The sequence below is a fragment of the Trichechus manatus genome, unplaced genomic scaffold (assembly GCF_000243295.1).
Source record: "Trichechus manatus latirostris isolate Lorelei unplaced genomic scaffold, TriManLat1.0 scaffold00143, whole genome shotgun sequence".
Classification (NCBI taxonomy): domain Eukaryota; kingdom Metazoa; phylum Chordata; class Mammalia; order Sirenia; family Trichechidae; genus Trichechus; species Trichechus manatus.
Window position 1 is genome coordinate 1,297,618 of NW_004444079.1, and position 12,431 is coordinate 1,310,048.

General features: G+C 50.9%; 1 protein-coding gene across 1 annotated transcript in view; it reads left to right on the forward strand.

The window, feature by feature from the left end:
• Positions 1–6,508: 6,508 nt before the first annotated feature.
• TRIM29 (tripartite motif containing 29) overlaps positions 6,509–12,431 on the forward strand; it is a 30,398-nt gene continuing 24,475 nt past the window's right edge. Inside the window, exons 1-2 of the mRNA XM_012558187.2 lie at positions 6,509–6,518; positions 9,944–10,861. Of these exons, the coding sequence (XP_012413641.1) occupies positions 10,058–10,861 (804 nt within the window). The 5' untranslated portion in view covers positions 6,509–6,518; positions 9,944–10,057. The remainder of the gene's footprint in view (positions 6,519–9,943; positions 10,862–12,431) is intronic.

The following is a 12,431-nucleotide window of genomic DNA, read 5'->3' on the forward strand; positions in this document are numbered from 1 at the left end:
CTGGATGTGAGGCCTATGGTGGTGGGGAGTAGAGTAAGCAGATGATTACAGCACAGTGTGGCCAGGCAGCGCCTGTGAGCTATAAGGAGCTACAAGGAGCTCTGGAGGCATAGCCAGATTGGGGTGGGGTAGGGTGTCAAGAATCACTTCTTGGAGGAAATGCCGACTAAGCTAAGACCCAAATAGGGTGGAGTGGCAAAGGAACAGCATGTGAAACAGCCCGGGGGTGAGCATTCGCAGGGTGTCCTGGGAACTGCAGATAGTTCAGTTTGGTGTGACTTTGGGTGTGAGGGGTGGGTCCGGCCAAGAGATGACGCTGGAATACCCAATAGCTCCACTGCCAGGGGCTGCCACGCCCAGCCTCCCTGCTCCCCCTCCCCCGCTGGCAATGCGAGCTCCTGCGTGGGTCAGGAGGACCTGAGGTGGGCCCTGGCCTGGCCTCTCCTAGAGTAGCACACGGACTGCGGAGGATGGCACTGAGCTGATGCCCGGTGTCCCCTCAATTGGTTCCCCTTCCTCCCCTCGCCAGCCCTCCCTCCCTGTAGCCCTCAGGCTGGGCAATGACTCAGGCAGAGCTGGCTTCTCCTTCCTTGTGACTCACGCCTTCTGTCTCTGTGGGGTCAGGCTGCCTCCTCCCGCCCCCTTTGTCTCTTGGGGAGTGCTCTGGCTCTGGTTTTGATTTTGGTTTGCGTTTGGTTCTGGCCCTGGCTCAGACTCCGCTGCTCCTGCAGGTGAGACCAGAAACCGGGAACTAGGCCTTGCCAGGAGCAAGGGAGCAGTTCCAGACCTCACAGTCTCCTCCTTGCCCCTCCCTGTCCCCATTCCTGGGCTCAGGAGGAGGGAGGGGGAGGGTGGAGGGAGGCAGGGACTGCCATAGGGTGGTGAGATGGGCTGTGGGTGAACTTGCTGGGAGTAGAGTCTGGAAAAAAATGGAGTGCTTGGAAAGAATTTTTAAAGACATCACAAGGGTGGCTACTGGACTCTAAAATCAGTGAGCACATTTGGCTCAGGAGGAAAAACTTAACAGTACAGCTTAAAGGATAAGAGGGAGAATTCTGGAGTCTGGTCATGTGGGGTTCAAAATCTAGTTCTGCTGCTTATTACCCTGTGGCCTTGGGCAAGTCAGCTAACCTCTCTGTGGCTCAGTTTCCTTATTGTAAAACACAGAGAATGAAAGTACCCACTTCACAAGATATTGGGAGGATTGATTGAGATAATCAATGCCAAGGGCTTAGCACAGTGCTTGTCATGTGGTAAGTGCTTAATAAATAATGATAATAGTGACATTTATCATATTCTTCTGTCCAGTCCCTCTGATGCAGAGGTGATTGGTCTTGCCTGCCACCAACCAGGGTCCTCACAAGGATTTACTCCCCCCATCCATGAGGATAAAGAGCTACAGAAAGAGTGGAGTGCCCCCAGCCTCATTTTAGTAGGGGAATGTTCAGGTTTTGGAGTTGGAAGATCTGGCTTCATTGATGAACAGCTGAGAGACTGAGGGCAAGTCTCTAAACTTCTCAATCTTAGTTTCCGCATCAGTAAAATGGGGATGATTCTATTTCATAGATTAATAATGAAGTTCAGATGGAGTGGATGACACAGGGCTAAGTTCTAGCTCTGCTGTGCAGCCTTGGGCAAGTTGCTCCCCCTCTCTGGGCCTCAGTTTCTTCATCTGTGCACCATGGAGCATTGTGGGAGTCAGGGATAAGCTATGTGATGTGCCTGGCAGAGAGTATACCATCAATAAAAAATAGTAGTTAGTACTGGTATCCTGATGATAACTATGATGATGAAGATGGGTACGAGCTCAGAAGTCTGGGAGGGAATTGGCCCCGTCTCCACATTTCCCGGGAGAGAGCACTACTGCAGCCTCAGGACAAGAAGCATGTTTTGTTTTATTTTCCTTAAAGCCTTTCTGAGATGTTAGCAGTGCCTGAACCCAGGCAAGTACACGTTAAATTTGTGTGGTGGGAATGGGGTGTGAAGGCGTCTTCTGGGGTCTTTGGAGCAAGCCCAGAGAAGACTTCTCTCTCTGATGCTCCCCTCTGTGGGGTGTGAGCAGATGACCCCTCATAACCTTGGGCCCCAGTGTCATCCTTCCCACTGAGAATGTTCCAAGCAAGGGCAGGGTGGTCTCCTGCTGCTGGGCTGCCCCACCACACCTGCTCAGTCTGCTCTCAGTTTGTCTTTTCCCCTTTTCTTCTATTTTTCATCATTCTGGGGAAATTTCTAGAATTTCAAAAAGCAGGGAGGAAACCAAAAGTCCATCCAATCCATTTCCTATCACAAGGCAAGATCTGCCAATCATTCCAGACAACTTCTCTGAGGGAGCAAGTCGCCCCCGATGTTATCTCAGGCAAGGCAGACACCCTGCTGTCTAACGTCAATCCCTCTAGCTGTGCTGTTAGCCTGTTTCCTATTGTTTTGCCCTCAAGAGAGCTGGAGAAAATCTGGCCAGCGCCTTCATCCAAATAACCCTCCTTAGGTTGAGAAGGGTGTTATTAAGCCATCCCTCCTCAAGGCTAAATAATCCCAGCACCTTTAACCCTTCCCTCTCAGGTCCTGTTTTCCAAGTCTTTAATTATTTTCACCCCCCTTCTCTGTATTTTAGGATGCCATCCTATCATCATAGAATTTCAGAGCCAGAAGATACCTGGGAGATGACGTGGATGGGAGCCAGGCGCAGACGGTTATAGGGCTGGCCTGATCCAACTGCCTGAAATGGACAGAGGTAAACCTAGCCAGTTTCCCATTCCTGATGTCCCATCTCATTCTCCTGCAGCAGGGGAAAGCCCTGCTCATCTTTCCTTAAAGCATTTTCCTTAAGCAAACATTTATTGAGCCGTTACTGTGAGCCACGCACTGTAGAGGCATTTTCACAATCGTTACTTTCCTTAATCCCTCAACAGTCCTGTGAGGGAGCTATGATTAGCCTCATTTTGTAGGGGAGGAACCCAGCTCAGAGAGATTAAGTAACTTGCCCAAATTCACACAAGTAAGTCCCAGGATTCCTCTACCCAGGCTCTCCCACCTGCTCCTCTCACCCCAACCCTAGCTGCACCCACAGAGCGGCTAGTCCTCACAGTCCCTTGTCGGAGCTCCTCTCTCACTGAAAAGCTGTTGAAGCCCCAGAGGCTAGAGCTGGGCTGCAGTAGGGACGGGGACACCCTGCGAAGTGAGGATGGATGGGCTCCTGACAAGGGAGGAGAGTGGACACAGGCAGACCCTCCCTTACAGGTGTGAACATGGGCTTGTCCCCAGAGGGAGCCATGGGGAGGAGACAGTCTTAGCCAGCAGGCATTTTCCCGATTTCTAGGGCAGTGCTGGAAAGGCACAGAGGCCGGGGACTTGTGACTGCAGATCCCTCTGGGGGCCAAGAATGTGGGATGACTTTGTCACTGCTCCCTCCCCATTGTGAACACATCCTAGGTCAGGTTCATCCCACCAACCCAGATGCCCACCCTGGCGAGGTCCACCTTGCTTCAGCATAGTTGATGGTTAGGATTGATAGTTAAGACCTAGTATCTCTTTAGGGAGAAAAAGGCTTGTAAAGGAGCAAAGGACAATCCTTGGAGTAGGTATCAGAGGACTGTTTCTTGAATCCTGAGGACCCGGTAGGCTAAGAGCACTTGAGGTTGGGGACAGTGTCTTTTTCTTCTCTGTATCCCAGTGCTGGGACTATGCCTGGCCCACTGGAGATAGCCACAAGTGTTTGTTCCTTTCCCTTGCCCCGGCCTCCCAGGTAGATACCTGAAACACGCTAATCAACAAAGCAACCAGTTGCCATCAATTTTGTCTTATAGAGACCTCCATGTGTTGCACAACAGAACTGTGCTCCATAGGGTTTTCATGGTTGTGACCTTTTGGAAGCAGACTGCCAGGCCTTTCTTCCTAGGAGCCTCTGGGTGGGCTCAAACTGCCAACCTTTTGGTTAATAGTACACGCTTAGCCATTTTCATCACCCAGGGACTCCTTGAAATGTGCTAGGAAGGTAGAAGTCGGTCCTGTTTTTAAAGTTATTCCAAAAAGGGAATTTATGATAGCAGGGACAGTACTTCTCAATCTAGAGAGTTCTTCTTAATGTATAATCCAAATCCCTCTAATTTCAAGATAGCAAAATGAGAAAATTAGAGTTTAAAATTTTATTATTGCAATAAAGTTTTGAATCACCACAGCCTTTTTTTTTTTAATTGTACTTTAGATGAAGCTTTACAGAACAAACTAGCTTCTCATTAAACAGTTAGTACACATATTGTTTTATGACATTGGTTAATAAACCCATGACATGTCAATACTCTCCCTTCTCGACCTTGGGTTCCCTATCACCAGCTTTCCTGTCCCTTCCTGCTTTTTAGTCCTTGCCCCTGGGCTGATGTGCCCCTTTCGTCTTGTTTTGTCCTATGGGCCTTCTAATCTTTGGCTAAAAGGTGAACCTCAGGAGTGACTTCATTACTGAGCTAAAAGGGTGTCTAGGGGCCATACTCTCAGTGTTTCTCCAGTCTCTGTCAGGCCAGTAAGTCTGGTCTTTTTTTGAGTTAGAATTTTGTTCTACATTTTTCTCCAGCTCTGTCTGGGACCCTCTATTGTGATCCCTGTCAGAGCAGTCGGTGGTGGTAGCTGGGCACTATCTAGCTGGGCACCAGACTCAGTCTGGTGGAGGCTGTGGTAGTTGTGGTCTATTAGTCCCTTGGACTAATCCTTCCCTTGTGTCTTTAGTTTTCTTCATTTTCCCTTGCTCTCAAAGGGGTGAGACCAGTGGAGTATCTTAGACGGCCGCTCACAGGCTTTTAAGACCTCAGATGCTACTCACCAAAGTAGAATATAGAACATTTTCTTTATAAACTATGTTATACCAGTAGAGCTAGATTGGACCACCAGAGCCTTCTTGCTGATGTCTACAACTAGAAGCTCACCAAAGGTACAAAGGTACCAAGAAGTCAAAAGAAACGAGTGAGCATTAAAGTGGATCCAGAGCCCTACCTTCATGGTGTGATTGTCTCTTAACTTGTCCTTTGCAGGGCCAGCTCAGTTCCTCAACTCTAACTTCATATGATCCTTTCATTTATACAGTACTTAAGTTAAACCAAAAGAAGAACTTCCTGCAGTGAGCTGTACTAAAGCTTGAAATGAATAGCTGAGGGATACTGTGAAATCTCCTTCACTTGTGGGTCTTTTAAAGGTAGTTTCTAGATATAGTCTCATCCAGAGGCAGGGGGATGGAACAGCTGGCCTCTCCCTTCCAGCCCTGGGATTCCAAGGAAGCTGGAGGAATTTTCTCCTTTTAAGGCATTTCCTCTTTCATCTGAAGATGATTGGTGATGGAATCAGGTGTCACCAGGCCACAGCAGTGGGTGGGTGAGGCTGCTCCACCCACTGAATCAAGGGAGGCTGCCAGGAGGGGAACCGCTTTGAGATGCCTCATGAAAGAAGCTTGGAAGGAGGCTTGGGGTTGGCTGGTGGGTGCGTGTGGGAGGAAGAAACTCGGGGTGATGGAGTGGGGGGGTGGATTTGGCTGGCAGGGCATAGCTGGTCTGAGGGAATCAAAGAGGAGGGGTGGAATTCTCCTTGTTGTATAAGGATCCTTCTCTGGAAGCCACACCTGCTGGCTCTTCTTACCTCCTGAACCCTGCAAGGTAGAGGTTGGCAGCCAGTTACATTCCACTATCACTTGGTATAGGGAGAAATGTCACAGCAGGAAGGCTTTAAGCTAGACCAAGGGGGGAGCAGGATAAGATGGGTCATGAGTGACTGAGGGGATTCATGGGACCCCTGTCTTTTCAGGCCTTTAAAAATGAAGCATTCCCTCTGCTTCAAAGCCTTCCCTAGGCCACAGTCGTGGATGGGGTATGATGGCCTTTGGGGGCTTTTGGCCAGGTTGCATGTGAGACATAGGCTGTCAGGAAATGCTCCCCTGTGGAATCTTTGCAACTGGATTTGAGGGTGGAGAGGCAGAACCCCAGCAGGGGCTGGGTGCACCAGCTCCTTTGGTGGACACAAATGGCTGAGCTGTAGCGAAGGGCATGGGGGGAGCTCTGTGAGCATGACCGTTCCTCGGTGTCCACCCTAGACCTCAGCACTCGACAGATGAGAGCCCTCACCTTTATAGTTCAGCTCCAGGAGAGCTGGTGGAAATGGGGGTGGTGTTGTGATGGCTAGGCCAGCCCTGGAAGGAGAATTATTTCTTTGGTTTGTTCCCCAGAGAAGGCCTTTCCACCCCCTGGAGGCTGAGAGACCCCAGGCCAGCCTACCTCCACCAGCTTTTAGAGGGAGCAACCCCCAAGAGAGGGAGGGGCCGTGGGCCTGGTGCAGGAGGTCCAAAAGACCAGTCCACCAGCACTGGCTGAGAATTCAACTGAATAAATATCTGTTGAATCAAATCAAAACCACCTCTTTTGTGTGGCTAGGGAAGGATGCTCCAGTGCACGCAAAGTGAGCAGCACCCAGCCTGGGTGGAGAGACAGGCCTGTCTCAGGAGGTCCTGAATGTACCCTTCTCTGGGCTGCCCTACCTCCTCACATGTACTATGTGCTCTATTTACGTCAAATTAAAATCATTTACTTACTGGTCTGTTTTCCCATTGGACTGTGAGCTCCTCAAGGGCAAGACACGGGACTTATTCATGTCTGTATGATCAGTCCCTGGCTTAGTTTCTAGCACATAATAGGATGTTCAGTAAACAGGTATGAGTGAATGAACAATTAACATCAGGTGGTCTGAGCTATATGCCTTCTGAGTAGGACCACCCAAAAAACCCGTTGCCACTGAGTCGATTCTGACTCATAGCGACCCTATAGGACAGAGTAGAACTGCCCCACAGGGTTCCAAGGAGCGGCTGGTGGATTTGAACTGTCAATCTTTTGGTTAGCAGCTGAGCTCTTAAACACTGCACCACCAGGGCTCCTCTAAATAGGACAGACAGTAGATATTACAGGGGTTCAGAGAAGGGAGCCGTCCCTGTAGGCTTGTAGCACAGGGGAAACCTAATGGAAGAAATAAATTAGCCTTGTCTTCCCATTTGCTTTGAAATCATTTGAGCCTGTTATTCTCCTCAGGATGACTGAAGGTGGTATTCTCCAGCACCTATTTGTATCCTCCCTCCTACTATTTATCTGCCTCAATCATTCACCATTCCTCCAGTGGTGTGCTGGAGCCAGCTCCCACTGCCTTGGGAGAGCCCGTTGTATATATATCTCTTCCTAGTATACCTCACATTGGTAGCTTGAAATTTTCCAGAGTATTTACACCAGGGAAATTGGCAAGCATTATAAACCAGTCTTTTTCCTCCTTGGGAAGAGCTAGTTTTTAAACTTTTGCCAGCATACTACTGCAGTCCACTCATTCATCTACTACCTACCCATCCCATTTCCTTTTTAACTTCCCTCTCTCTCTCAATCTCCCTTCCTCCCTCCAACCCTTCCTTCATTTTTATCCTATTCCCTATGTATCCAGCCATCATCCATCTACCCATTCATTATTCACATCTATTATCCACCCATGTATCTATTTCCCACTCTTATATTCACCTACCTTTTCATCCATCCATCCATCCATCCATCCATCTATCCATCTATCCATCATCAACAAATGTTTTCTGACCAACTTCGTGTCAGCCTATTCCTAAGACTCAGAATCTTTCCCCAGATTCCTGGAATGTAGGTGTATGAACTCTAAGGACTAGCAAAGGCCTCCCAGTGCAGCATCCCAGGTTCAGGCAGCATTAATACTGGATCCATTACCCAAACCCTTTGGTTCTCCTCTTCTGTTCCTTCTTTTCCCCTCAAAATCTGTTCTCACAGGCTACGTTCTATCTGGGGAAAAGGGATGGGAATGTCCTCCTCATCCAGCAGACCAGGACAATACTTCTCTCTCTCGACCTCTCCCTTCTGGCCTGGCTTTTTGAGAAGGGGTTCTGTATCCAGAAGTTTCCATGAGCTCTTAGCTGACTCATCAGTGAGTTCAAACAAGAGGGGGCTCCTGTGGGGCCTGAGAACAGAGCTGTCAGATAAGAGGAGAATCCGCATCATGAAGCCATCACTCCCCTCCCAAACACCACCCCCACACACCTCCTCTTAAAACTTCTGGCTGCTTTGTGAACCATGCTTGGTTCTGTCCTTGTTCACAATGGCTGTTATTGCAAAGGATTAGCTGTTCAGCCTGGTGCAGGGGCAGGGCTCCTGGAGCTTGGCCTGGATTCGAGGGGAAGGAAGGGAAACCCACTTCCCTACACACAGCCCAGAACCTGCCCTACCAGGCACACCTACCTTTTCCTCAGCCCTGATCAGCGCCACCTGGGAAAGGCACAGCCCTTTAACTTGGGGATGGGTAGGGGGTGGATGTGGGCTTCCTGGGACCATGGCAGTGTGTGGTAGCCCAGAGATGACCAGATGGCACAGCCTGGCAGGAGCTGAGAGGACAGTGCCCAGTGTTCCTGCAGGGGGTTGGGGAAAGAAAGGGCCTAGAGCAGTTTGTCTCCTCTTTCTCCCCTAAAGGTTTCTATTTACACGATAGTCATATTTGAGCAGCTCACTTGTGAGATTTTCTGAGTCCCATACTTCTCTGGCTGCCTTTTGGAGGGTATTACTTGTGGCCCATGAGGGAAATTGGTGGTTCAGTGGTAGAATTCTCACTTTCCGTGAGAGATATCCTGATTCAATTCTTGGCCAATGCACTTCTTGTGCAGCCACCACCCATCTGTCAGTGCAGGCTTGCCTGTTGCTATGATGCTGAACAGGTTTCAGTGGAGCTTCCAGACTAAGATGGACTGGGAAGAACGGCCTGGTGATTTACTTCTGAAAATCAGCCAGTGAAAACCCTATGGATCACAACAGTCCCATCCACAGCTGATCACGGGATGGCGCAGGACTGGGCAGTATTTTGTTCCCTTGTGCAAGGGGTCGCCATGAGTCAGGGGCCAACATCACGGCAGCTAACAACAACACAGCAACAACAAAAGCCTGTGGCCCAGAGAAGGTGAGCACATTTTTTTCTGAGTCACACAGCAAACCTTCTGTGGAGACAGATAAGAGTCAAGTGTTTGGACTCTTAGGACCAAACCACCTGGCTTCTCACTGCGTGAATGCCCCTCATCACTGTTTCCGTGTCCTTTGGATCCAAGCAAGTCCTGATCTGCCCTTATAGAAATAACCTAAAGTCTGTATGCATCTTGTGAGGGCTGCTGGGACAGGAATGACTTTCAGAAGCCATCTTCTGGAGAGATACTCAGGTCACTCCATGACCCCCTGGGCCATTGTCCCCTCGAAGAAAGGACTGTGAAATCTCAAGGGTCTTGGGTTCGAATCTCAGCTCTACCACTTGACTTAGGACAGTGAGTATCTTCTTAGAACCTCCATTTTCTTATCTATTAAATGGGAATAATTGAAATGACTGTAGTGAGGATCAAATGAACTTATATAGATAAAGTACTGAGAACAGGGTTCAATGATCAGTAGCCACTTCACTCCAAATCCAAACTGAACCCGTCACTCCCCTTAAGGTGAAAAGCAACTCCACGTCCCAGGGTGGAGAATCTCTGAAATCCAGGCCTGAAAGTTACAAGACGATTTGGCTTGTGTGACCCAATTAATAGCCCTTCTGTCCCATGGGCCTCTGTGGACACCTCACATCTGCCCCAGGGGCCCCTCAGCGGGACCAAGCCTGCCCCCCTGTGAGGATGGAGGCTCCCCCCACTTCCTGGATAAGGAGCAAATACATCAGATGGAAGCAGCCCGACTGGTTGCTGGGTTGTGGAAAATAATTAAACAGAGGGAGAAAAAACACTTCTTAAAAAATCAGGTTAGGTATGAATGTGCAGGGCTTGGGCCCTTGAGTAATTAGCCACTCTGCTGGCTCCAGGAGCTGCCTGCTTCTCCCCAGCCGGCCCGTTGTGTCAGGCTTGCCCCTACTGCTCCACCCACTCGACTCCTGCTCCTCCCTGTCTCTATAGGTGTGTCTCTGTGCTCCGTGGTTGCCTGTCCCACTCCCTGCTGAGACACACGCCAGACAGGTTACCCACCCGGAGCCCCGGCAAGCCCGAAACAGACCAGCCCAGTGATCTGCCATGGAAGCTGCAAATGCCTCAAGGAGCAAAGTGGCAAGCCCAGAAGGCAGGGATGCCCGCAGCCTGCCAGGCCCCAACAGCGGCCTAGAGAACGGGACGAAGGCTGAAGCCAAGGACGCCAAGATCACCAATGGGCACGGTGGGGAGACAGGTGAGGGCAAGAGCCTGGGCAGCACCCTGAAGTCAGGAGACGGGAAGAGCTCCCACTTCTCCGGGAATGAGTGGCGGCGGCCCATCATCCAGTTTGTTGAGTCTGTGGATGACAAGGGCTCCAACTACTTCAGCATGGACTCCGCCGAAGGCAGGCGGTCCCCCTACACAGGGATCCAGCTGGGGGCCGCCAAGAAGCCACCTGTCACCTTTGCCGAAAAGGGGGAATTGCGCAGGTCCATCTTCTCGGAGCCCCGGAAGCCTACGGTGTCCATCATGGAACCGGGAGAGGCGCGGCAGAACAGCTATACCCGGGCTGACACCGGCATCCTCCTGCGGTCCAAGTCAGGCTCCGAGGAGGTCCTGTGTGACTCCTGCATCAACAACAAGCAGAAGGCTGTCAAGTCTTGCCTGGTGTGCCAGGCCTCCTTTTGTGAGCTCCACCTCAAGCCCCACCTGGAGGGTGCCGCCTTCCGCGACCACCAGCTGCTCGAGCCCATCCGGGACTTCGAGGCCCGCAAGTGCCCTCTGCACGGCAAGACCATGGAGCTCTTCTGCCAGACGGACCAGACCTGCATCTGCTACCTCTGCATGTTCCAGGAGCACAAGAATCACAGCACCGTGACTGTGGAGGAGGCCAAGGCCGAGAAGGAGGTAACTCTGGGCCCCTCCAGGCCTCCACAAAGGTGTGGAGCCCTCTCCTCCCTCCCATGCTGCTCCAGCCGTGACCTTCTCCCCCGGGGGTTCTCAGTGTTTGGGCTTGAGTCTCCACTGCCCCTGGCTCCTTCAGAAAAGCTTTGTTTCTCCTTCACACCTCAGGCTGGGCATCAGAGGGGGCTCCCTAAGGCCTCAGGAGACGGGACCACTTCCTAGATGAGCAAATAGGCACTTGGAAAAGGTTGGGAGCTTGATAAATAGGATAAATTCACATCGGATCAGAGAAGAAGACTCAAAGATACAACACTCAGTCTGGGCTCTGTGCCAGGCTGTGGTGTTTCTTCTTTTTTGTTGTTTTAAGGGAGAGAGAATTCTCCTACCTGAGCTGGACTGGCCGACGGGGAATGGGTCATGGGTGAGGGAAGATAGGAGGAGGAGGAAGTTTTTGGCTACTTGGCTGGCTTTGGAGTTTGCATTTGCAGTACTGTGGCTTCTTGTGTCTGATGGCCCAGTGTCTCCAGACTCCCCCATGGCCTCCTTCAGCCTTCTCTCAGCAGGCCCTGTGGGTTTTGTGTATGTGGTTGCACATGACTATGCCTGTAGGTGGACATTATCAATGAGGGCTGAAGTCTGTGTGTGTGTAGGGGGGATGTGTGAGTGCTTTATGTGCAAAGTGGATGTTTATGTGCCTATGTGGATACTTGCATATATTTGTGTACATGATATGTAAGTGTGATTGCGTAGCTCGGTGTATGTGATTATGCTTGGGCTGAGATGGGGATGAGCAGGGGCGTGTGGAGGCTTGTGAGTGGCACGTCTTGGGAGGTGTTCCTGGCTGAGGGCCCAGCTGTGGCTGCTGCCCTTGCCCCACAGATGCTAGGCCCGCTCTCATTCACAGCTGTGCAGCTCCCTGCTGTGGGCAGCCTCTCCGAAGGTGAACCTTCCTGCCAGTGGATGTAGGGGACCTAAATTTCCTCAAGAGCTTCTGCATGCCTCAGGGTGGGGTAGCACAGCAGCTCCTCCCAGCCTCCTAGCCTTCCTGACCAGGAGCTTGTTGATATTCTTTCCCCTGTACTCCTTGCCACACCTGTGGGCAGGGAGGGATGAGTTAGAGATGGGAACAGACTCCAAGATTCTTCTCAGAAGCCCTGTTTGGCCCAGGCACGTACTCCCAGTCCTCCCCCACTGTCTGGCCTGAAGCTTCTTGCTGGGGGATAGAGATGTGGCAGGGACACGGAATCCATCCTCAGGGGGCCTCCTTGGAACAGTGGCAGTCATCTCATGCATTGCAGCCAAGACAGTGCAGAGCCTCAGTCTGGATTTTGTTGTTGTTGGGTGCTGGTGAGTCAATTCCAACTCATAGCGACCCCATGTGACAGAGTAGAACTGCCCCATAGGGTTTTCTTGGCTGTAATCTTTACGGGAGCAGCTTGCCAGGTCTTTCTCCCATGGAGCTGCTGGGTGGGTTTGAACCCCAACCTTTCAGTTAGCAGCCCAGTGCTTAGCCTTTGCACCACCAGGGCTCCTTGGAGACCCAAATTCCAGTCCTGGTTTTGGCCTCTAGTTA